The sequence below is a fragment of the Morus notabilis genome, unplaced genomic scaffold (assembly GCF_000414095.1).
Source record: "Morus notabilis unplaced genomic scaffold, ASM41409v2 Scaffold446, whole genome shotgun sequence".
NCBI lineage: Eukaryota > Viridiplantae > Streptophyta > Magnoliopsida > Rosales > Moraceae > Morus > Morus notabilis.
In genome coordinates this window covers 63,662-86,140 of record NW_010364530.1, presented here as the reverse complement: position 1 = coordinate 86,140, position 22,479 = coordinate 63,662, and the positions used below count along the sequence as shown (strand labels likewise).

At 34.1% G+C, this 22,479-nt stretch overlaps 2 protein-coding genes across 6 annotated transcripts; one reads left to right on the top strand and one right to left on the bottom strand.

Moving 5' to 3' along the window:
* Positions 1-929: 929 nt before the first annotated feature.
* Positions 930-8,417, bottom strand: LOC21395636. 3 transcript variants are annotated; one of them, XM_024171242.1, is made up of 2 exons: positions 8,152-8,417; positions 930-1,852 (listed from the first exon to the last, which is right to left on the bottom strand). In XM_024171242.1, the coding sequence occupies exon 2, from the start codon at positions 1,837-1,839 to the stop codon at positions 1,066-1,068; it is 774 nt and encodes a 257-aa protein (XP_024027010.1). In that variant the 5' UTR covers positions 1,840-1,852; positions 8,152-8,417; the 3' UTR covers positions 930-1,065. The 3 variants fall into 3 exon arrangements, with proteins under 3 accessions (XP_024027010.1, XP_024027008.1, XP_024027009.1); XM_024171240.1 differs by lacking the exon at positions 8,152-8,417 and adding an exon at positions 6,077-6,384; XM_024171241.1 differs by lacking the exon at positions 8,152-8,417 and adding an exon at positions 6,077-6,384 and having other exon boundaries at positions 930-1,849.
* Positions 8,418-11,403: 2,986 nt separating this feature from the next.
* LOC21395634 (probable E3 ubiquitin-protein ligase BAH1-like) lies at positions 11,404-14,770 on the top strand. Of its 3 annotated transcripts, XM_024171236.1 has the most exons (7): positions 11,404-11,512; positions 11,705-11,944; positions 12,772-13,016; positions 13,124-13,372; positions 13,465-13,602; positions 13,997-14,055; positions 14,329-14,770. In XM_024171236.1, exons 2-7 carry the CDS (start codon positions 11,749-11,751, stop codon positions 14,432-14,434), a joined length of 993 nt encoding a protein of 330 aa, XP_024027004.1. In that variant the 5' UTR covers positions 11,404-11,512; positions 11,705-11,748; the 3' UTR covers positions 14,435-14,770. The 3 variants fall into 3 exon arrangements, with proteins under 3 accessions (XP_024027004.1, XP_010105068.1, XP_024027005.1); XM_010106766.2 differs by having other exon boundaries at positions 11,404-11,944; XM_024171237.1 differs by having other exon boundaries at positions 11,404-11,944; positions 14,128-14,409.
* The last annotated feature ends 7,709 nt before the right edge of the window (positions 14,771-22,479 follow it).

Below are 22,479 nucleotides of genomic sequence, written 5' to 3'. Positions count from 1 at the left end.
ATGAATGAACGCGAGAGAAAAGCTTAGAATCAAAATCAAAGAGACAAGTTGAGAGATAGAATGAGAGTGAGATGAGAAGTTGAGAGTGAATTGTTATGTGAGATTTATGGTGGAATTAAGGAGTATTTATAGGGAATTTTGGGGGTGAATTTTCAGATTTTAGGGTTTTTAGTCGTTGGGCCCTTTGCGGGCCAAACGGGAGGCCCGTCACGTGCCTCCCGTTTGGGCCCGCGAAGGGGCCCTGGACCAAATGAAATAGGCCGTTTCGCAGGCTTGGGCCGGGCCGAACAAGGGCCGAATCAGGGCTTGGGCCGGGCCGAACAAGGGCCGTGCCGCAGGCCTCCACGTGCTTGGGCAGTGCTTGGGCCGCAGGCTGAGAAACTGAGGCCTAGCCCTAGCCCATTACACGTGCCGTGCCAGCACGGCCCGTAACAGTAGCGAACCGGGCTGTGCCGAATCCGACACTATTACGGGCTGGACCGGGCCGTCCATGGACGGCCCGGCCCATTTGACACCTCTACACCGGTGGCCCGAGAGCTCTAAGCTCCCTAGTTCTATCCGTGCAGGACAACCCTGCCCCGTTCCTGAGCAGAACAGATCTAGCCATTCGACTAGCTCCAGCAGAGAAAGTGTGTCTGACCACCATACGCAGTCGTACTTGGTGTTGTGTCAGATTTGAACATCAACATATAAGTAACATTTTCTTGATCAAAGTCACACAAAAGAGGTGAGGTGAATGACATGGTTGATGTTAGAAAGCCAGCAACAGATTAGAATTCAACTTAAATCCTCAAATACATATTTTGAAAAGATGATACAAATCTCTTCACGGGTCAAGGCCAAGATGATAGAAGAGGAACACAATTTTACGAATCAATTAAAAACAACCTTATACTTTAAAAATAAAAATAAAAACTACCTTATCCCACTAATAAATACAACTATCACCAACAACAAAAAACAAAAAAACAAAAAAAAAAAACCACAACAAAATCAAGTTCATTTGTACATTTGTTTCCTCACCTTGTACGTGATTATAAAGCTCCTAAATCCCAGATAACAATTTCATAAAGCCTGAAAACAGTAAGGCTGGCAAATGCAGTCAATTGCATGCATGAGTTTCCTCCTAGGCCCCACTGCGTTTGCACCCATGTCCTTGAGCTTCTTCATGGTCAGATTGACCAACTGAAACTTGCCAATACTCTTCCCTTGAAAGAGCCTCACAAACTGTTCTAGACCAAGAGAAGCTAGCCATCTGCTCAACCCGCCGGCTTTCTGAAGCTTCCTCTCGAGATTCAGTGCCCTCAATCTTTGGTTCAACAGCATGCCACCATCAGGGAAATCGCCGTTGCCATGGAGAAATGGTCTTGGCCGGATGATGGTTCTCGAGGCTTTAGATACTCCGAGTACTTTGTGAGACTTGGAGGTATCACTGCGGTTTGGGTTTATTGATACTATTCTTGGATCTTGCCTCAAAGTTCTGGTCAGTGTTGGAATGTTTGGAGCAGAAGAAGCCTTCTTAACAAGTTGGAGATCCGTTTTAGAAGCTGCAGACAATGACCTTTTCCGCTCATCAACTGATGGCATCCTGGGACATGTATCGGTTGGACGCGGTGATCTGTTATCTGCCCTTTTTCTAGGCAGGGCTTGCAACTGACTTGGTTCTGCATTTAACTGCAGAGACCTATCAGCAACATGTAGTGAAGGCACCAGAATGGTAACCTTCTGCTTCTTCACAATCACCCAACTATTTTCTCCGCAGAATTTCAGATCAGGGTCGGAATTTAGAGAGCCGACAAGCCTGCTTGAATCATCGTGCCTTTGCTTTGCTTTTCCCATCAAGCTGAACCTTCTGGTCAAGTGATATGTTAAACAATACAATTTCTTTACATAAACTAATGAGCAAAATTATGAAACATACAGCTTCTACACAATAAAAAGATGACCAAACAATAATATACTATCGGCTATTATTATATTTTATAAAGCAAGGTGCAAAAACTATACTAATGCATATAAAAATTTAGCTTGGGAGAAAAAGAACAAATCAAGACATTAGACAGAAATGCCAGTCTTTCTTCACTTAATTAATTCTTCTTCCCATTATAAAAGATTTCATTTTATGTTCTCCTTCCCTTCTAAATAAAGTAGAGTAGTTAACTAGAATCCATTTACCAATAGGACATATTACAAGGAGTATTGGAATGAGAAGCCTTGGGACTTAACGAGAAACCCCCCAAAGACATCTTCTTACTAAAAATGAGGTTGATATGCTTCAGTTTTAGTCAAAACATAAACTCCATAAATAAAATTTAGATAAAAAATGCTACAACGAACTCAGGGGGAAAAAAAAGAGGTTTCTATTTCGAATGAAAATTACACCTTAGACAAAACCTCAAAAGTATCTATTGTTCATGAAGTTTATAATTGAATATATCATGCTCAAAAGGGTACATTGAAAAATTATTAGCAAAAATTTTCTGTGTGATTAAACATAACCATAACATTAGAATTAATAACCATGCATACTTTATAGGCAAGATTACAAATTAAAATAAAACCTATGTTAAATGATCTGTGGTAACTCCGCCTATGCGTTTGTATAGCCGGTCCCAAGCCCGGGTAAAGGAGGAGGGTTGCGGTAGGTTGACGGCCAGCTTAAAAATAAGTCACTCTCATGGATTTCACTCACATAGAATCTGTTGGGGTGTTCCCTACGTGCAACGCGCTATGCCGGGCCCCGGGTATAGTGTTAAATAGGCAAGGGGGGTCTTCGCACATTCATGGACGGGTGTGGGGTGAAAAGCAAGCCCATGCGCCATGTCGTGCCCCTGATATGGTGAAAAATATGCAATGGGGGTCCTTGCACATTCATGGACGTGTGCAAGTGGCAGAGCTAGCCCACGATAGGAAAATTCGTTTAGGCAGTTGGAATGTAGGTTCTTTAACTGGTAAATTTATGAAGTTAGTAGATGTTATGGTAAGAAGAAGAATTAATATTTTATGCTTACAGGAAACAAAGTGGACAGGAGAGAAAGCAAAGGAGATTGGAAATTTAAGACACAAGATATGGTATACAGGTTGGGAAAGGAATCGCAATGGAGTTGGTATTCTAGTGGACAAAACTGTGAAGGATGATGTAGTTGAGATTAAGCGAATAGGGAATAGAATTATTATGCTCAAATTGGTACTAGGATTGGATGCGGAAACTAAAGTCAAGTTCTGGGAAGACATGGATGACTTAGTGTGTCGTATAGGCAATGAGGATAGCATTTTCATTGGAAGAGATTTCAATGGGCATGTTGATAAGGATAGGGAAAACTTCGAAATGATCCATGGTGGTTTTGGTTTTGGAGCTCGAAACGAAGAAGGAAAATCTATTTTGAAATTTGCGTTGGGACATGATTTTATCATAACAAACACATTTTTCAAGAAAAGAGATTCTCATTTGATAACTTTTAAGAATGGAAGGAACTTAAGCTAGATAAATTATTTTCTCACCAGGTATAGAGATCGTTCTTTATGTAAGAATTGTAAAGTAATTCCTGGAGAAGTACTAACCACCCAACATAGATTAGTGATCTTAGATGTGAGCATTAAGCTTTGCTATAAAATGATCAAGATAAACCACCTCCCACGAACTCGTTGGTGGCATTTGAAAGGAATAAAGCACTTGGCCTTTAAAGAGAAGTTGTTAGATGAGGCTACTTGGTCATATGTAGGTGATGTAAATACTATGTGGGATGTCATGGCCAGCTTCATTAGAAAAGTGGCAAAAGAGGTACTAGGAGAATCTAGAGGTAAAGGCCCCCCTGGGAAAGAAACCTGGTGGTGGAGTGAGGAAGTTCAAAAGGCTATTAGGACCAAGAGGGGATTTAAATAGAGATTTACCAAAACGTAAAGATGTTAAAACTTTTAATAAGTACAAAGAAGCGAAGAAAGAAGCTAAGCGAGCAGTTGGTAAGACTCGTTCTACTTACTTAGATGAGGTATATAGGAAACTTGGGACTAGAGAATGAGAGAATGATATATATAAACTAGCTAAGATAAGAGAAAGGAAGTGTCATGACCTAAATCAAGTAAGGTGTGTTAAGAATGATACGGATCAAGTTTTGACAAGAGATAAAGACATTAGGGAAAGGTGGAAGAGTTACTTTAAGAAGCTTTATAATGATGATCATGTGATAGAGTTTGACAATCTTAGGTCACAAGGAGAACCTAATGTGATGTATACAAAAGGAATCAGAGTCTCGAAAATTAAAATTGCACTACGGAAGATGAAAAAGGGGAAGGCATGTGGGCTAGATGATATTCCAATAGAGGTTTGGATGGCGTTAGGAGATGTTGAAATTGTGTGACTCACTGAGCTTTTTAATGAGATACTAAAGAATAAGCATATGCCTGATACATGGAGGAAAAGTATTCTTATCCCCACCTTCTAGAATAAAGGAGATGTGATGAATTGTAACAATTATAGGGGCATAAAGTTAATAAGCTACATTATGAAACTTTAAGAGAGAGTTATCGAAAGGAGATTAAGGGCCACAACTACCATCTCACGTAACCAATTTAGCTTCATGCCAGGCAAATCAAGCATAGAAGCTATTTTTCTTCTTAGGATGCTGATGAAAAAGTACAGAAAAGCCAAGACGGACCTACATATGGTCTTTATAGATTTAGAAAAGGCATATGATGGGGTGCCGATGGAAATTTTATGATGGGTGCTAGAAAAGAGATGAGTGCATGTGAGGTATATTAAGGTAATTAAGGACATGTACGATGGGGTGGTCACGAGTGTGAGAACTGCTAGAAGCTACACGACAGAGTTCCCCATTCGGATCGGCCTTCATCAAGGATCTGCTCTTAGTCCTTATCTTTTCACCATCGTGATGGATGAGCTGACAAGAGAAATTCAAGATAAAGTTTCTTGGTGTATGCTTTTTGCGGATGATATAGTTTTAGTTGATGAACATAGGGAAGGAGTTAACCGTAAGTTAGAACTGTGCAGACAGACTCTCGAAATGAAGGAATTTAAGTTAAGTAGGACGAAAAATGAATACATGCATTGTAAGTTTAGTAACTCAAGTAATCAGAGTGATAAAATTTTTTTAGATGGTGTGAAGATTGGGGCTTCTAGGAAGTTTAGGTACCTTGGGTCTATAGTGCAGCACGAAGGAGATATAGAAGAGGATATTCAACATAGGGTTAAGGCATGGTGGGTTAAGTGAAAGAATGTTACGGGAGTTTTATGTGACAGCAATATGCCTATTAAGTTAAAAGGAAAGTTTTATAGAACTGTAATCCGCTCAGCTGTGTTATATGGTAGTGAATATTGGGCCATTAAGAGACAATATATATCTAAGATGAGTGTGGCAGAAATACGTATGTTAAGATAGATAAGCGGCCATACGAGAATTGACCGTATAAGCAATGAAGTTATTCGTAGTAAAATAGGTGTAGCACCAATAGAAGATAATGTGCGCGAAGGCCGCTTGAGGTGGTTCGAACATGTCCAACGTAGACCGCTAGAAGCACCAGTTCGTGCTTGGGAAGACATTCTTATACCTAATACTAGGAGAGGGAAAGGTAAATCAAGAATTACGTGAACCGAAGTCGTTATAAAAGATATTCTAGATCTAGACTTTCAAGAAAATATAATTTCGAACATAATCGTGTGAAAAAGTGAAATTTATATAGCCGGCTTCAATTAAGTTGGGATGAAGGCTTGTTATTGTTGTTGTTGTTAAATGACCTGTGGTCAAACTAATTTCGATTAAACATAACCAAAACATTAGAATTAATAACCATACATACTTTGTAGGCAAAATTACAAATTAAAATAAAACCTAATGTTAAATCATCTGTGGTCAAACTAATTTCGATTGTTTGGTTTTTCCAATTAGGACTGGTGTTTCGGAACAATTCTTCTTCCCTTTTGTCCATTAAAACTCAGTTACTACAGTTTTGTTTACAAAAAATTAAGAAAAACAACATACTTTTCGATCGTATTCTTCTTCTTGTCAAATTGGTCACGGGAAAACAATAAAAGTAGATGATAAGACCCAGAAAAACTCACCTTTGAAATCGAATCAAGAGAGTTTGGTTAAGCAAAAGGAAGTTTATTGGATCCCAAACAAGCAATGCAAAGCGAACTTGTTTATTGGGGGTGGCGGATTGCGGCGGTGCTGGGTCCGCAAGAGAGGTGGGCGTTTGCGGAGACGGCGGCGCTCGAGGGGTTGGTTTCCTTAGTTGCCGGCGTGATCTCCGGCGGGGTGGGGCGTAGTGGCACGCCGGTGAGATCGATGGGGCTGGATCGGGGAATGGTTGGTTTCCCGTTTCCGGAAGTCGGCTTTATTGTTTGCGGTTTTTTTTTTTTTTTTTTTTTTTTTTGGTTTGGGTTTGTACTTTGTGCGCAGGGGTTGAAAAAAAAAAAAAAAAAAAACCGACCACTCGAACCTAACCTCTAAGCCCTAATCCAATATATTCTAAGATGATGTTTAGTTTATGTATTCAAAATCATAATTTAAAATTATTTTTATTTTATGTGTATTTTTGTGAGTAAAAATATTATAAAGAATCATTAATTATGATTCAGAATCATAAACGAATATAAGAAACAAACGTCCCTTAATCCACCCAACATAATCCAATCTATTCTATTTCAATCCTTTCTAATCAGAATTCCTTTCTAATCAGAATTCGACCAATTTGATTAAGAATTCAACTCAACTCATCTAACCTAATTATTACTTAAGTAGGTTTAGGTTGAATTTTTTGTAATTTAAATTAACTCAAACTCACTCAATCTATTTATCTATATACATAAATATTTTCCTACATCATAATATATAGGTTTTGTTTCATATTTTATATTATTTACTGAACAACCTAGTATACTTTACGTTGTATAAGTTATTATTATTATTTATTTGTTAATTTAAAACTTATATATTTGAACTTGTTTTACATATATTTTATTTTTATATTAGTTTATAACTTATGTGATAACTTTAGAGCTTTTTAAGACTAATATTATGATGAAAGTTAGTTTTCTTTTTATACATTTCTTATTTTGGATAGAATGATTAGCTTTACTTTTTTTATTTTATGTTCAATCCGATCAACCCACCCAACCTATCCAAAATTTAATTAGGTAGGTTGATTTTAAACTTTGAGTTAATTAGGTAGGTTAAATTTGAAATCAACCCATCATTGAGAGTGTTGAAAAATCTCAAAAACCGATCCAACACACCCGGTGTTCACCCTTATTTGTGTAAAATAATTAATATTAATTTTCTATTTTTTTAATTAGCTGAGTTTTTAATAGATTTTTTGGTTATCCCTTTCTTTTAAAAAAAAATTGAGTAAATGACTGTTTTTATCACATTTTTTAAATTTTTTATTTTTTAAACAAATGAAAAAATGATTGTTTTTTCTAATAGTCAATTAGTAATAAACATATAATTTACCAATAATTTATTTTAGCAAAATGATTAATTGATTCATTATTATAATTTATTAATAATTTATCATTAATAAACATATAATTTGTTATTGAAATTGATTAATTACTAATTGATTTTAGTTAATTATTAACATATTAATAATGAAAAAGCATTGACATAATTTGTGATAAACCTAAATCAGTCAATAATCAATCAATGATAGGCTAGTTAATCACTGATTAAGTACTACGTTAATCAATTATTGAGCATTGAGTTAATAAAAAAAACAGATATTTGTTAATTTTACAAACTTCAGCTATCTTTCTAAAAAATCCTTAAAAAGTCATATTATGTTAAAAAAGAATCATATATGTTGTTATCCCTTTTTTTTTTTTTTTGTATATTTATCATTTGCAAGGCACATCACGTTTTCTTTCCTGATTTCAAGGAAAGTCGAATTAGACTACCATTGCAATATTTATGTTACACAATTAAAGGAGTTTACTGAGTTTTTAATTCGTTGAAATATGACTTTATGTGAAAAATTTTTATTATAATAAAAAAATTAAATGTGATAATTTTTTAGAGCTTTTTACTGTAATAAAACTCGAATCGGATAAATAAACGAGACCTAAATTATCAAAAATTCACTCTTTTTTAATAATATAAATAAAAATTAACAAGAAACGTTCATGGCTTCATTTACCTTTATCAACTAACAAAGCCGCCAAACCCCTCCTCCTCCTTCTTCTTCTTCAAGAAACCTTTGTCGTTGTTGTCCTTGTTCTGTCGTTCCATCACCATTTCCCTTCGAGCTTCATTGTCATCATCCAAGCTGCAACGGCAATTGATGATCGCCAAACCAAAACCGGTTGAGAAAATCGACCATCGAACCTTCAGTTTTCCTCCCTCTTTCGGTGGTGCTCGCCTGCTCGGTTTATAAAAATAGCGAAACTAAAGGTGTTGGTGGTAGGTAACCAAAACAAACAAGATAAAAATACATAGTTTGCCGTGAATTTGTACAGAATTATTATTTAGGTCATATTCTAAATAATTAGATACTATTACAACCTATTATTTTCCATTAACTGAATGATAATTTTTTTTTATTTTTTAACTGATATAAATAATATTTTTAAGCATCTTGGGTGTATTTTAGGTTTTTTTCCAAAAAAAAAAAAAAAAAAAAAAAAAATCGGTGGTGATCGATCAACGAACAACCCTAGTTTATGGGCTAGGCTTTTGTGAGTTGAGTCTATGGGCCTAGCTAAGTGTTTGGGCCTGGTTCAATTACACTTGGGCTTAGGTTGAGTGTGAGGTTTTGTGTACTAGGCCTCGTTCGTTTCGCTGATTCGAGTTTAGAATTCGAGTTGAGATGTGATTTTATGTGAGAGCTTTTGACTGTAGCAAAAAAATTAGATGTGATTGTTTGTGAGAGCTTTTTACTGTAGCAAAACTCGAATTCTAAACTCAAATCAGCGAAATGAACGAGGCATTATCTCTTCATATTAACTTAAAAGAAAATTACAGATTGTAACTCAACTTAATAAAAGTAACTATTTTAAAAAATTCAACCCTTTGAGTAGGGGTAGGGAGAGGAGTGACTGCTAGGAAGAGAAGGATAGGTGGTGACAGTGACACCATGGATGACTGAAACCCCATTTGGTTCGCTATTTGAATTATGTTAATTTAAAATTTTTTATAAAATTAAAAAATTTAAATCGTGTGTTTTAAATTGTAGTTTGAATTAATGTTTAGATGTGCAGTTTAAAATTTAATTTAAACAAGAAATAAAATTTAAATTTGTGGTTAGTAAGTGTGAAAAATATAGAGAGTGTGCACATTTTTACTGTTCAAAAATAATTTGAATGGTTAAATTTAAGGTAAGAGTTAAACTTTGACAGTTTAACTCAATTCAAATGAAAAATATATTTCAGATTGCATACTTACTAAACACGAATTCAAATTTAATTAAACTAAGTTAAACTAGTGAAACAACAGTGGCTGAAAAATTAAAATTCTAACAGGGAATATCAAAATTCTAAAGTAAAAGTTTTAAAAGTGATAGTGCAAAGTGAGAAGGAATCTGATTATTAGGCACATATCCAATTGATCTTTTTATTATTATTTTTTTCACAAGAAAAAGAAAAATCTTGTAATATTAACCTTAGAAGTTTACCTTTTTTTCCCTGGGCATAACTTATGAAATTACTGAAAATGTTTTTATTTTGGATATCAATGAGCTCACTTATAGTTTATCTTAAAATTTTCACAACCTCAATACCTTAAATGCAATGGAAGGTAACAAGAATTTTCTTGTGGCATGCCCAAGCTATAAATTTCCTTTCATTAATAAAATATTTTCTTTTTCCATGAATAGGTTAAAGCAATTAGAAACTAATTTTGGTTTTTAGAGCGTAGTTGGGCATTCAGCCTCAAGGCTCAAAGAAGACATTTTCCTATATTTATTTTATATTTTATGCACTTAAACATTTTAATGTTTGGTTATGTTTTCAAACTTCTTTGAATATTTGGTAATTGGTATGTTTTGAAACATATATACTTAATAATCTAATAGTATCATATATATATATATGTGTGTGTGTGTGTATTTGATATTTAGATATTTTAATGTGTGTTGATTATTATGCATGATTTTAACTATAAGTGATATTAAGTAGTCAATTAATATAGTTTTGAATACAATATAAAATTCCCACTATTTTTGCTAGTTGGGTTATAAACGGGTCATAAACGTGTCTTTTTTGGGTTGGCCTGTCACGGCACGTTTAGTAATCGTGTTCACGTGCCGTGTCGTGTTAACTGTATTATTAGCGTTTTATTTTCGTGTTTAGATTTCTGACACGTTTATTAATCATGTCGTGTTCGTGTTTACTATAATCGTGTCGTGTCGGTCTGAATACGACACGCAAACACGAATTGTCAACCATAAACATAATAAGACAGAAGCACTAGAATAAACAAAATCATGGCAATCACTATGAGCGTCCAAAATTGACTTTTAAGACCTCTTTGCCCCGACCTATTACATATTTATGATCATGTTTTTTTAATAACTACACTAATAGTCTACTAAATTAATGGGAGCCATGATGGAAAAAGTAAAATTAATTAATGATTGCTTTTAGTACTGAAATTATAGTGATAAAATCTTGACCTTTCGGCAGTATCTTAAAACCCAACATCTTGAACGGGTAGATTATCAAAAATTTAAATCAATATGGAATCCCACTTTTAACTATTGGATCCACTAATCAAAGAGAAAATCAAATTGAATCCCGGTTTTCATAAAATATTAGAGGTCTAAATGAAGAAGTGGAAAAAAAGTTCAAACATCATAGACGAGAGCAACAAGAGTCGAATAGTTTCCAGCAAAAATAATAAAAGAAGTCAACTAGCATAGATTATTGGCCCACTACAAACAAAAACAAGTAAAAATATTATGAATCCAAATATTTTAGGTCAAATTACTAGTAAATGCTTTTATAGTAAAATATCTCTATCAATAGTCAATAACGCACTTCTAAACCTGAAATAGCATTAAAATCTTATTAAAATTAAATAGTCTACAAATGGAACATAATCTTGTGACTGAAAGCATAGATAGTAATTTTACATCTAATTGCATATTAAAATCTCGATTTCAAATGCCTCACCCCTAAGACACGAAAAAAAATGGTATGAAAAGATTCAAGAAATTCGATATATAAAAGTGACAATAAAATATTTATTCTGTTCTTCACCAAGGAAAAAAAAAATATCAAACTATCATTTACTTTTTATTTCTTAATTATTTCCTTTCTTTTTTTTTTTCCATCTGTTCCTCTATTGCCCACACCAGGCACGTGCATTATAGTTTCGACACGTGCCGTTATTTCCTTTTCAATATAAAAGGAGGATAACTCCGGAGAGCAAATTTAAACACGCAATAGTCTCCGATAGATGCGCGGGGTCGACGAGTTTTTTTTAAAACCTTCTTATCATTCTCTCGTTCCTCCGCGTTCGTGGCTTTACACCCTTGTTTGTTTCTCGGGAAAATTTCCCAGGTAAACTAATTAATACCTTTTCTCTCCAAAAAGAAAAGCCTTCTCGACCAAGAAAATAGAATCCCCCACACGCGTCGATAGAAATTCGACTCTTGAATACGCAAACAATCCTCCATATTCGTTCCAATAGTTTTACGTCATTACGATTAATTTTGTTTTCCCTTTCTTTTCTCTGAAATTCTGCGATTCTAGGGTTTCGGAAATCCGAGTTGGATTGTTGAATAGTTAGCGGCGATATGAAATTTGGCGAAACGTTCAGAGAATACCAGCTGAAAGAGCAGGAGGGATTGAAGGATAAATGCTCTTATGTCGAGTATAAGCGATTGAAGAAAGTTTTGAAGAGCTGTCGGAGTTGCAAACCTTTGCAGGATGTTTGTGACGATGAACGGGAAGCTGCGAATCAACATATATGTCAATGTCAATCCTGTCCATGTAAATTTCTCTGCTTTTTTACTTTATTTTTTGTCCCTTTTTTTAATATTTTAATTTTCCTTTATTTTTTTACGCCTTGAGAAAAAAAAAAATTACGGTAACAACAATTGGTTACACTTTTGAATAGACGTATAAAAAAATGTTTACTTTCTCTCCTTTTTTTTCTTTTAAATTATTGTATTTGTAGAAGAATTAAATAGTTTGAATCTGCAATAAAAAAATCTCGTGACCATGTTCTATAAATTAATTTAGAATGAAGCATAGAATTTAGTGCTACATGACGCCCAATAATTTCGTTTAGGAATCTCTGAACCCCAAATGAAGAAGAATTAAAATGAGTATTTAAGAAAATTTTTTATTGCCATATCAAATCTCAGTATTTGTACTGTCGAATTTAGCATGTTTTCTTGTATTCCCAATAGAAAATACATAATTTTTCATCATTGTCTCACAATTGTGATGATTAACGTTGAATTGAAATATGTTCAAACAAAAGAAGGATTTTTGACCCAAATTCTCTTGTTTCATAAAGGGGCCTTTATTGTTTGCAGTATATTTATTGAGATTCTTATGCATGTGAGTTAGGTTATAAGTTATAATATTATGCTTGCTCTACATATTAGTTCTGTATTGGACAAGGACAAGCATATGCTTCTTTTGTAATATTCTGTCCAATATTTTATTATACAGTACCTTGTCTCGAATAAGATTATTTTGTTTGTAACAGTTAAGGCCAATAGATACAAGTATTAACTAATTCGAATTTCATGCTCCATTTTCTAATCTTGTCTAAACGAATAAATGTTTCTGTGCATGTTTCTTTTTAGTGTGTGACGAAACATTCTTCTCAGAGCTGATGAAGGAAGCCTCGGATATCATTGGATGTTTCAGTTCAAGAGTCAGACATCTCCTTCATCTTCATATTTCGAGCGGAATGCAGAGATATTTATTGCAACTGCGTAAATGTTTCAGGAATGACCAACAAGCTATGGTTGAAGAAGGAAAGATGCTCATTGATTATGCTGCAATGAACGCCATTGCAATTAGAAAAATTCTTAAGAAGTACGATAAGGTACGGAGTACGGACCCATCTAGTCATAGTCTGGAATTCCTCAGAGTTGGTTGCAATTGTTCTTTACAGATTGATGACATTCTTTGTGCCTTTCTCATCTATGGCAGGTACATAGCTCTGAAAATGGCAAGAACTTTAGATCCAAGTTGCAGTCTGAACACATTGAACTTTTGCAATCACCTTGGCTTATAGAATTGGGTGCTTTTTGTCTCAACCTTAATGGATCGGATGACAGGGAACTTCATGAAATATCTGGTCAGTTTTCATGCGATCTCAATGCAATGCCACCTGTAATGAAAATGCCGCTTCCAGATTCTAGAAATCTGGACTATGATCTAACTTGTGCCATTTGCTTGGTAAGATCTTACTTTTGGTTGTGTAAACAAACGAAGAAAACAACTTTTTTTTTTCCATGCTAGTTCCTGATATGAGTTTGGTTATTGTTCAGGACACCGTTTTCAATCCATATGCTTTGACCTGTGGTCACCTGTTTTGCAAGTCATGTGCTTGCTCGGCGGCTTCTGTGTTGATCTTCCAAGGACTAAAAAATGCAAGCCAAGAGGCAAAGTGCCCAATTTGCAGAGAGGTTTGTATCTATCTAATTTAGTAAAACTTGTAATCCAAATCCCTTTATGTGTTTCGACATTAAGGCCCTGTTAGTTTCGTTCGTTCCAGTTGAAAACTTGAGTTAAAAAGTGAATTCAGAAAAAGTTGAATTTGAATTTTTGTGAGAGAGAATAATGTATCAAAAACTTGAGTTGTGATTCGAACTAGCGATATTTTGGGGCCTAAGCTTTGTCGTTTAAAACTTCATTCTTTTTGCTTCGACTAATTATGACCTACTAGGCCAATGTTCCTTGCCAGCCATTTTGTTATCTCATAGTCATCTTCTAAGCTCTATTTTAAAATTAAGAAGAATTCATTCCGGTCACTTCAATCTCACAAGGCTTTCTTTTTTCTTCCCATTCTTTCTAACACAGGCTGGAGTTTACACTAAAGCAGTGCACATGTTAGAACTAGATCTGCTTGTAAAAAGAAGGTAAAGAAATTATAGCCCCCTGATCTTTCTTTTTCTTTTTCTGCGTTAGTAAAGAAATCTATTATGTTCTAGTTCTTAAAAGAGAAATGTTAGCGTCATTCTTTCTGTCACTCTCTGTATTTGTTTGACACGTGGACTCCACTAGTATGATATATTATTATTTAAACAGAAAATGATGTAGTGGAGTCGACGTGTCAAATTGTGAATGCAGAGAGTGACAAAGAGAGTGACAGAAAGAATGACACTAGCATTTTTCTTCTTAAAAAAATCTAGGTGCAAAGACTATTGGACGGAGAGGATGGCTGCAGAAAGAGTGGAGGTTCTGAAACAAACCAAGGAATTCTGGGACTTACAAACCAAATACATGATTGGATATTGATGCTTTCTTCTTCTTTTAGTTTAGCACATAAAGCACCAAATGGGACTCAATAACAACAAAAGATGGTATTGTGGCCTGATGCAAATATTGGAATGCTCGGTAAAGCTGGTTGATCTCCACAGATTAAAGTCCCATAAAACCACCTAATTGAAGCTTAAATTGAAACATTTCGTTTCTGATTGAAGAACATTTTCTTCGCAGCTCATTTGGATAGTTTTGATCCCCAGTTCAATCCTTTATGATAGTGATCTTAGTTGCTCAGCATATTTCTTTTACGCTTTACATTCGTTATTTGTTTTGGTTGCTGAGGATATAAAGGGAAAAGAAAATAGTGTGTGATGAGATTAAGTTGCAAATTTCAATAGATCAGTTTGATATTTCTTGCACGTTCTGTTGTTAAATGAGCTCTTGCTATTGAGTTGGAATCTTCCACTAAAAGAGAGAGGGTTGAAAGAGCTCATTTATCAAACCCTAAAAGAGCTGATTTTGCATTTTGGGTGTTACGCATCGTCGAAGCTTCGAAAAGCCACGACCTCACGCTAGAGTGTCGAAGCTACTTTGCGAGGGTCCACGTCAGATGGTATAAGTGGCATAATAAATCAACAAATTTAAATAGTTCAGAGATTATATAGGAGATAAATTTATTGTATTCAAACATGAATTCAAATTGTAATTAGAAGATAAATCCCACAAGTTATATAGGGATAATAGATTATTTTAAATCCTAAGAGTATAAAGATAGACTATAATCCTAATCTGATTCGGTGGCAAGTCTATGAATAGGGCCGGCTAAGAGCCCATATACTCGTGCACAATTTTAGGCATAGAGAGATTTTTTTTTTGGGTGTTTTTGTCATTTTTAACAAGTGTAGTGAAAGTCTAAGGGCTTTAAAGTAGGGTGGTAATTCGTGTTGGCGGATTGTGTTTATGTCGTGTTGACTCTTTCAGTTGACACGAACACGATCCGTTTATTAATCGTGTTGAAATACAAAACCCAAACACGACTTGTATATTGGCAGGTTGACACGACAGGACACGAATAACCCGTTTATTAAATAGGTAATCAACGACTCGTTTATAAAATGGGTGGTAAATGAGTCGTGTTAACCTATTTTTGAACCTATTTTTGAACCTGTTTATAAAATACGTGATAAATGGGTCGTGTTAACCTATTTCTGAATCTATTTTTGAACATGTTTATAAAATAAGTAATAAATGGGTTGTGTATCGTGTTACCTAAATATGACACGTTTAATAAACGGGTCATGGCTGGTCAATTGCGGGTTGACGGGTTAACCTGAAAATGACACATTATTTAATCGTGTTTTACGGGTTCGACTTGATTTTGACCCGGACTTATTTATAATAAATTCAAACCCGCTAATTTCGTGCGGATTTTGAGTCGTGTCATTGTATTGCTACTCGGATTACCAGCTTTACCTCAAAGAGAACGTAGACATTATACTAGTGGAATCTCTATAAATTTTGTGTTCTTTTATATTTTATGCACTCAATATTTTCGTATTGCACATAAGAATTTCTTGAAGAGATTTAATCTGAGTTGACAAATTTTCAACATAAACGTATATGTTTACAATGAGTAAACACTTTTTAAATAGACAAAACTTATCTTTAAAAAAATATGCTAGTACAAAAATGAATTATAAACCGTATAAAATTATTTACTTCTATGAAACTAGCTGACCCATACCTAATTGTCTCCGGTTCAATGTTAAGTCCCTAGAGGACTTAATGTGGGGAAGTTTCCAGTCTGATACCGGACCAAAAAGGCAGCTATTCAGTCTATTAGAAGTTTTTCAGATTATTGCTTTAGCTTACCCCTGCCTAGTGGTGGAACTTTGGGCCGGCAGGCAGGCCTGCTGCCTGAATTTTTCAGGCTCGACGAGCAGGCCCATATGCCGGCCTGTCCAAAGTGAAAATTCGGGCTCGGGCAGCCTGAATTTGGGCACCTCGCCGGAGCCCGCCGCTGTGTAGGCGCCGTCAACCGCCGTCCACCGAAGTTTTTTTTTTTGAATTTTTCCGGCCAAGCCCGATTTGCCCGACTCGAATTTTGCCCGAATGCCCGAAAACTCGTCCAATAGCTAGTTTTTTGCCCGAACTCACCCGAACCTGACCCGCTGAACCTAAAGTAGCTATTGCACCCCGAATTTTTTGAAAAAAAAATCAACTTTTTAACCCAAAAATTTCCCTATAAATACCCCCCATCCCCCACACATTTTTTTCACTCAAACTCTCTCGATCCCTTTCAATTTCTCTCAATCTCTCTCAATTTCTCTCAATCTCTCTCAAGCTCTCAAATCTTTCTCACAATTTTTTCAAAAACTATCACATTATCCTAAAGCTCTCTCTCTCAAATCGCTCTTATTTTTTTTATAATGGATCCTTTTGGTTATAGTGAAATTTCCGTTAATGCCCAACACAACGTGGAAGATAGGTAATTTCCCACTAATGAATTTGTTACACAGGAATCTACTAATCCGAGCCCTGCTGGACATACTGGAGGTCGTGGTCTCAATGGTGGTGGGCGTGAAGAAGCGGCGATGGCGAGTGCCAGTGCGATTGCTTCTGCAAGTGTTGCAACCTCTAGGAGGAAATGCAGGCGCACCTCGACAATTTGGGATCACTTCAACATAATTGATGAGATCGACAATGAAGGTAACATTAAATATATAGCTCAATGTAAATATTATTTATCTAAATTACAAGGTGACACTATTCACGACACTACACATTTGAGAAGACACTCCGAAAAGTGTCTTCAAAAGCTTAGCCAATCCGGCAGATCCGAACTCCGCCAAACACAATTATCTTTTGATCGCGCAACCGGTGGTTTAACCACTTGAAAATATGATCCACAAGTAGATCATATGGAAGTTGCATGAATAATAGCTGCTTTAGATCAACCACTTAGTTTTGTAGAGCATCCTAATTGGCAAAAATATATTAAGATCCTAATGCACAGTTCCCTTCAAAAACTACTCGTAAGAAAAATTTATTAAAATTATTTAAAAAAAAGAAGCATTAATAAATCTTTTACACTCGACTAGCGGGTGCATTGCATTAACGGCAGATATTTGGTATGTCGTTGCCAATAAAGATTATTTAGCTGTAACCGGACATTACTTTAAAGGATTTGAATTAGATAAGAGAATATTAAGTTTTAAATGTGTTCTAGGATCACATTGTGAGGATTTAATATATAATACCATTTTAAATGTAATTGATGAATTTAGATTAAGAGATAAAATAATAGCTATAACATTAGATAATGCTAGTGCCAATACAAAAGCAATTGAGTTCTTTGAAAATGATTTAAGTTTATTCGGTGACGGTACAAGTTTCCACCAACGGTGTGCATGTCACGTAATTAATTTAATTGTTAAATCTGGTTTAAAAGAAATGGGTAATCACATTACAATAATTAGAGATAGTCTTGCATGGATTCAAGGTAGTAACCAAAGACAAGAATATTGGTTTAGGTTCTTAAAAACATTAAATATACCTCCTAGAGCATTAGCGTTAGATATGCCTATAAGATATAACTCAACTTACATAATGCTTTAACAATGCATCCCCTATAAGGATGCTATAACAAACTATATGTGTGCAAAAGTAAGAGTAAATCATATAGACGCATATGATTGGTAAATTACCAAAGCTTTGTATCAATTTTTAGGTAGGTTTCATGAAGTGACTCTAAAACTTAGTGGAACATATTATTCAACATCACCTTTACCTTGAGGAGAACTTTTACGAATTAGTATTTTATTTAGCAAATATAGGGAGGACCTAATCTTAGCAGTTCCTATCCATTCAATGGAAAAGAAATTTATAAAATATTGGTCTACGTTGCCTTTGTTGTATGGTTTAGGTACTATTTTTGATCCTAGATTAAAATTAGAAGGTTTAGAAAGTGGTTTAGATAACTTAAGTGAATTTTTAGGCATCAATTGTTCGGACCAATATCCAATAATAAAGGAAAAAATATTTTCGATCTATAGTAAATATGAGATTAGATTTAGAGTACCTCCTAGAGTACAGGAACCACAACAATAAGACGAAAACCCACATTCATTCTTGAATGTTTTCGGGTTGAAGAAGAAGAAGAAGACAACTCAAACAGAAGCTAAGAGTGAATCTTCGTCAACAAGTGGCAGTGGTAGCGGCGGCGACAACTTCAACGAGCTTATGGCATATCTCAGTGAAGGCTTAGTAGTTGACGGTACGGCAGAATCGTTTGACTTAGGTCAATGGTGGAGGGCACGGGCATTAACTTGGCCAATCCTAACTCGATTGGCAATGGATATATTTTCGATCCCAGTCTCCACTATTTCATCCGAGCAAGCCTTCAATACGACAAGAAGAATACTTGAAGAACGCCGGAATGCATTGCAAAGGGATATTGTTGAAGCCTTGGTTTGCATTAAGGATTGGGATCGGGCCGATCAACGTCTACAGGATACAATTTCACCGGCAAGTCAAGAATGAATCGATGAATTTAATCGATTAACATTTACTTTTGAAGACGATCCTTCAACTTCAAATTAAATTGTAAATTTGTAATTTGTAAATATGTATTTACTTTTGACATTGTATTTGTAATTGTATAACTTTGTAAGTTTGTAAAATTTGTAATTTGTCACAAAATGATTGCACTCTTTTTTTCTTGCCCAGTTTTTATCCCAATTGGGTTTTTCTTGGTAAAATTTTTAACGAGACAATCATGAATTACGAATTTAATATACATCATTAATATACATGATTAATTTATTCAATTGTGTTAACAATGTCTGTTGAATGTTGATTTTGATTTTTATATAGTTTTAACACCAACTAACTTAATAATTATAAAAATTAAAAAATATTAAAAAAAATTCGGGCTATTCGAGCTGCCCGGCCGGGTTCGGGCAACCAAATATAAGCCCGCGGCCCGTTCAAGGGCATTTTCGGGCTCGGGCAGACGACCCGAATTTTTCGGGCAGGTTGGGCTCTGGTAAAAACTCGGTATTTTCGGACGGTCGCGGGTGGCCCGTCTAAAGTTCCAGCACTACCCCTACCATTGCCAACTAACAAAGACAAATTTTTCTTTGAATCTGAGACGTCGATTACATATCCAATGATCAATTTTAAATATTCTAATCGATCATATACAATTCGAAACATCTGACCGGAGACTATTCCTATATATATATATATAATATCTATATATATTTAAAAAGCTCCTGCAAAGCTCAACTTAAAAAGGCTCCACAACAAGTTCTATTCGACCACATGCTGGAAATTTAATAGTTATTAAGAGCCCATATAGTTCGTTAAGTTTTTAATTTGAGTTGAGATGTAACTTTATGTGAGAGCTTTATACTGAAGTAAAAAAGTTAGATGTGACTGTTTTTAAGAAGTTTTTACTGTAGTAAAACTCAAATTCTAAACTCGAATCGGTGAAATCAACGAGGCCTAACATAACATTTAATAATTGTGTTGTTCCATTACCACTCTTTATTTTATAGGATATTTACATTTTTATACCCTATATTTTAAGTTTATTTAAAATATATACCTATAGTTTTTGATCTCATCAAATGTATACTGGCTTCAAATTTAATTTAATATAGAAATCTATTCCTTATCTCGGTCAATAATTGATTTTGACCTTTAAAATGACCAAACTATTTTTAAGAAAAATAAAGAAAATAAAACTAAAACTTTCCAACATTACAAAAAATAAAAATTAAAAACATTAAAAAAACCATTTTAATGGTATTTTAGATATTTTTAGGTTAAAACTGTAAGTTTTAAGTTTTTCTTTAGTTTTTTTTTCTTTTTTCTTTTTTATTTAAGGGTACTTTGGTACTTCATGCTTAAAATTGAGAGTTGACTGTGAAAATGTATAAATTTAAGTATTAAATTTAATTTAAATGTATTGAGATTAAAAATTAAAAGTATAATTTTTTAATAAATCCAAAACACATGATATATAAATGTAAATATCCCTTATTTTAAGTAGTTGGACTCTTATTTTGAATGGTGCTCCTTAATTTTTGCTATTATTTGATTTCTTGAGGATTCATTAGGATTACATCTTTTTCCTTATTTAGTGTTCTATTTGAAGTACGACTCTAGTTGGTTACTTTAAATTATGTTTGTGACTTTAGGAAAAATCAGATTTCATTCTCCATTCCGAGAAGGCTGTGGATAGGGTAGACAGCGACAACAAGCCAAGTATTTTTTTTTTCAATTAAAAAAAATATTTTGTTTGTTGTTTGCTCTTTGCCCTCTCTTCCTCCTCTTCTTATTCCCGAAATAGTGCTTCTGGCTCAGTTTATTATATATATATATATATATATATTAATTTAACTGACATTAAATTCATTATTTTCTTGTGTGTGTGTGAGACCAGGAAACGTGTTTTTAGTGTTTTTCAATCTTTTTATAAAATTCACTTTTAGTGCTTTTGTTATAATATGCATCTTTTTGTGTGGATTTGAAGTATTAAGATAATATTGGTATTGATAAATTCTTCTTGAGGGATCTTAATATAAATTTTTGATAAGATAATTTTCTGATATTAATATTTGATATTCTGGAGAATGCTTAGGAAAATTATATACATACACTATGGTAAAGCGTATTAAAGCTTTGCATGTTGACGAGTAAAATGCCCAGTTTGCAGAGAGTTTGTATCTAAATTAGTAATAAAACTTGTTATCCAAATTAATATACGTTGTTTAATAAAAACTTCAATTCTTTTTAACTTCGACTAATTATTGATACTTTGTTATTCTTTTATTTTAGCGAATAAAGCACCAAATCGGACTCAATAACAACAAAAGATGGTATTGTGACCTGAAGCAAAAATTGGAAAGCTCTGGTTGATATCCATAGATTAAAGTGCCATAAAACAACCTAATTGAAGCTTTAATTGAAATATTTTGTTTCTGATTAAGGAAAAATTCATTTACAGCCTTTTGGATAATTTGATAGCGATCTTAGTTTTCCCCCTTTTTTTTTTTTTTTTTTTTTTTTTTTTTTCTTATGCTTCTGCTTTACACTAGTTTAAAGTTTAAACTTCGCATGAGATTCTGCAGAAAGAATTTAACAACATTTTGTAGAAAGCCATTCTCCTTTAATAATATAGTATAAATATAGATATAGATGTAAATTCTCCATCACTCAGATATATTTAATTAGATTAATTCTGAAAATTTTCAAGCGGAATTCAAATCAAATAGAATTAAATGATAAACGGCCTATCTATCACATATGACCCATCATTTGGTATTTTATGCGTTAAAATAAAAAAAATGATTATTATCACTAGTGCACCCTGAATTTTATGATCATTTTCAGTTTACTCTCTAAACTTTAAAAATTTTTACTTTGCCCTCTAAACTTTGAATTGTAGGGTCATTTTTAGTTTGTCCTCTGAACTTTAAAAACTCTTACTTTACCTCTTAAACTTTAAATTGATCTCATTTAACCACTTCCGTTGCAATCTCTATTAAAATCAGATGGAAAAAAATGAGGTTAAGTGTTATCATGTGGTTCTTATATGTTTGTTTCTAACAAAATTGAAATAGAAATACCATACGATTGCATTACTCTATTTTTTTATATCAGTTTTTAATAGAAATTACAACAAATACGGTTAATTGGGAACAATTTAAAATTCAAGAAATAAAATGAGAGTTTTTAAAATTTAAGAAGTAAACTGATAATGACCATAAAATTCAGAAGCACCGGTGATAATAATCATTCTTTTATTTTAGCCCATAAAGTACCAAATGGGACTTGATATCAAAAGATGTATTGTGGCAGGCTTGAACCAAAAATTGGAGTATTGCTCGGTAAAGCTGGTTGATCTCCATAGATTAAAGTGCCATAAAACAAACTAATTGAAACTTAAACTGAAATTATTCCTTTCTGACTGAAGAAGATTTCCTTTGCAGTGAATTTGGATGATTTTGATCCCCTGTTCAATCCTTTAGAATAGTGATCTTAGAGGTGTACTAGGACATAGCGGGAAA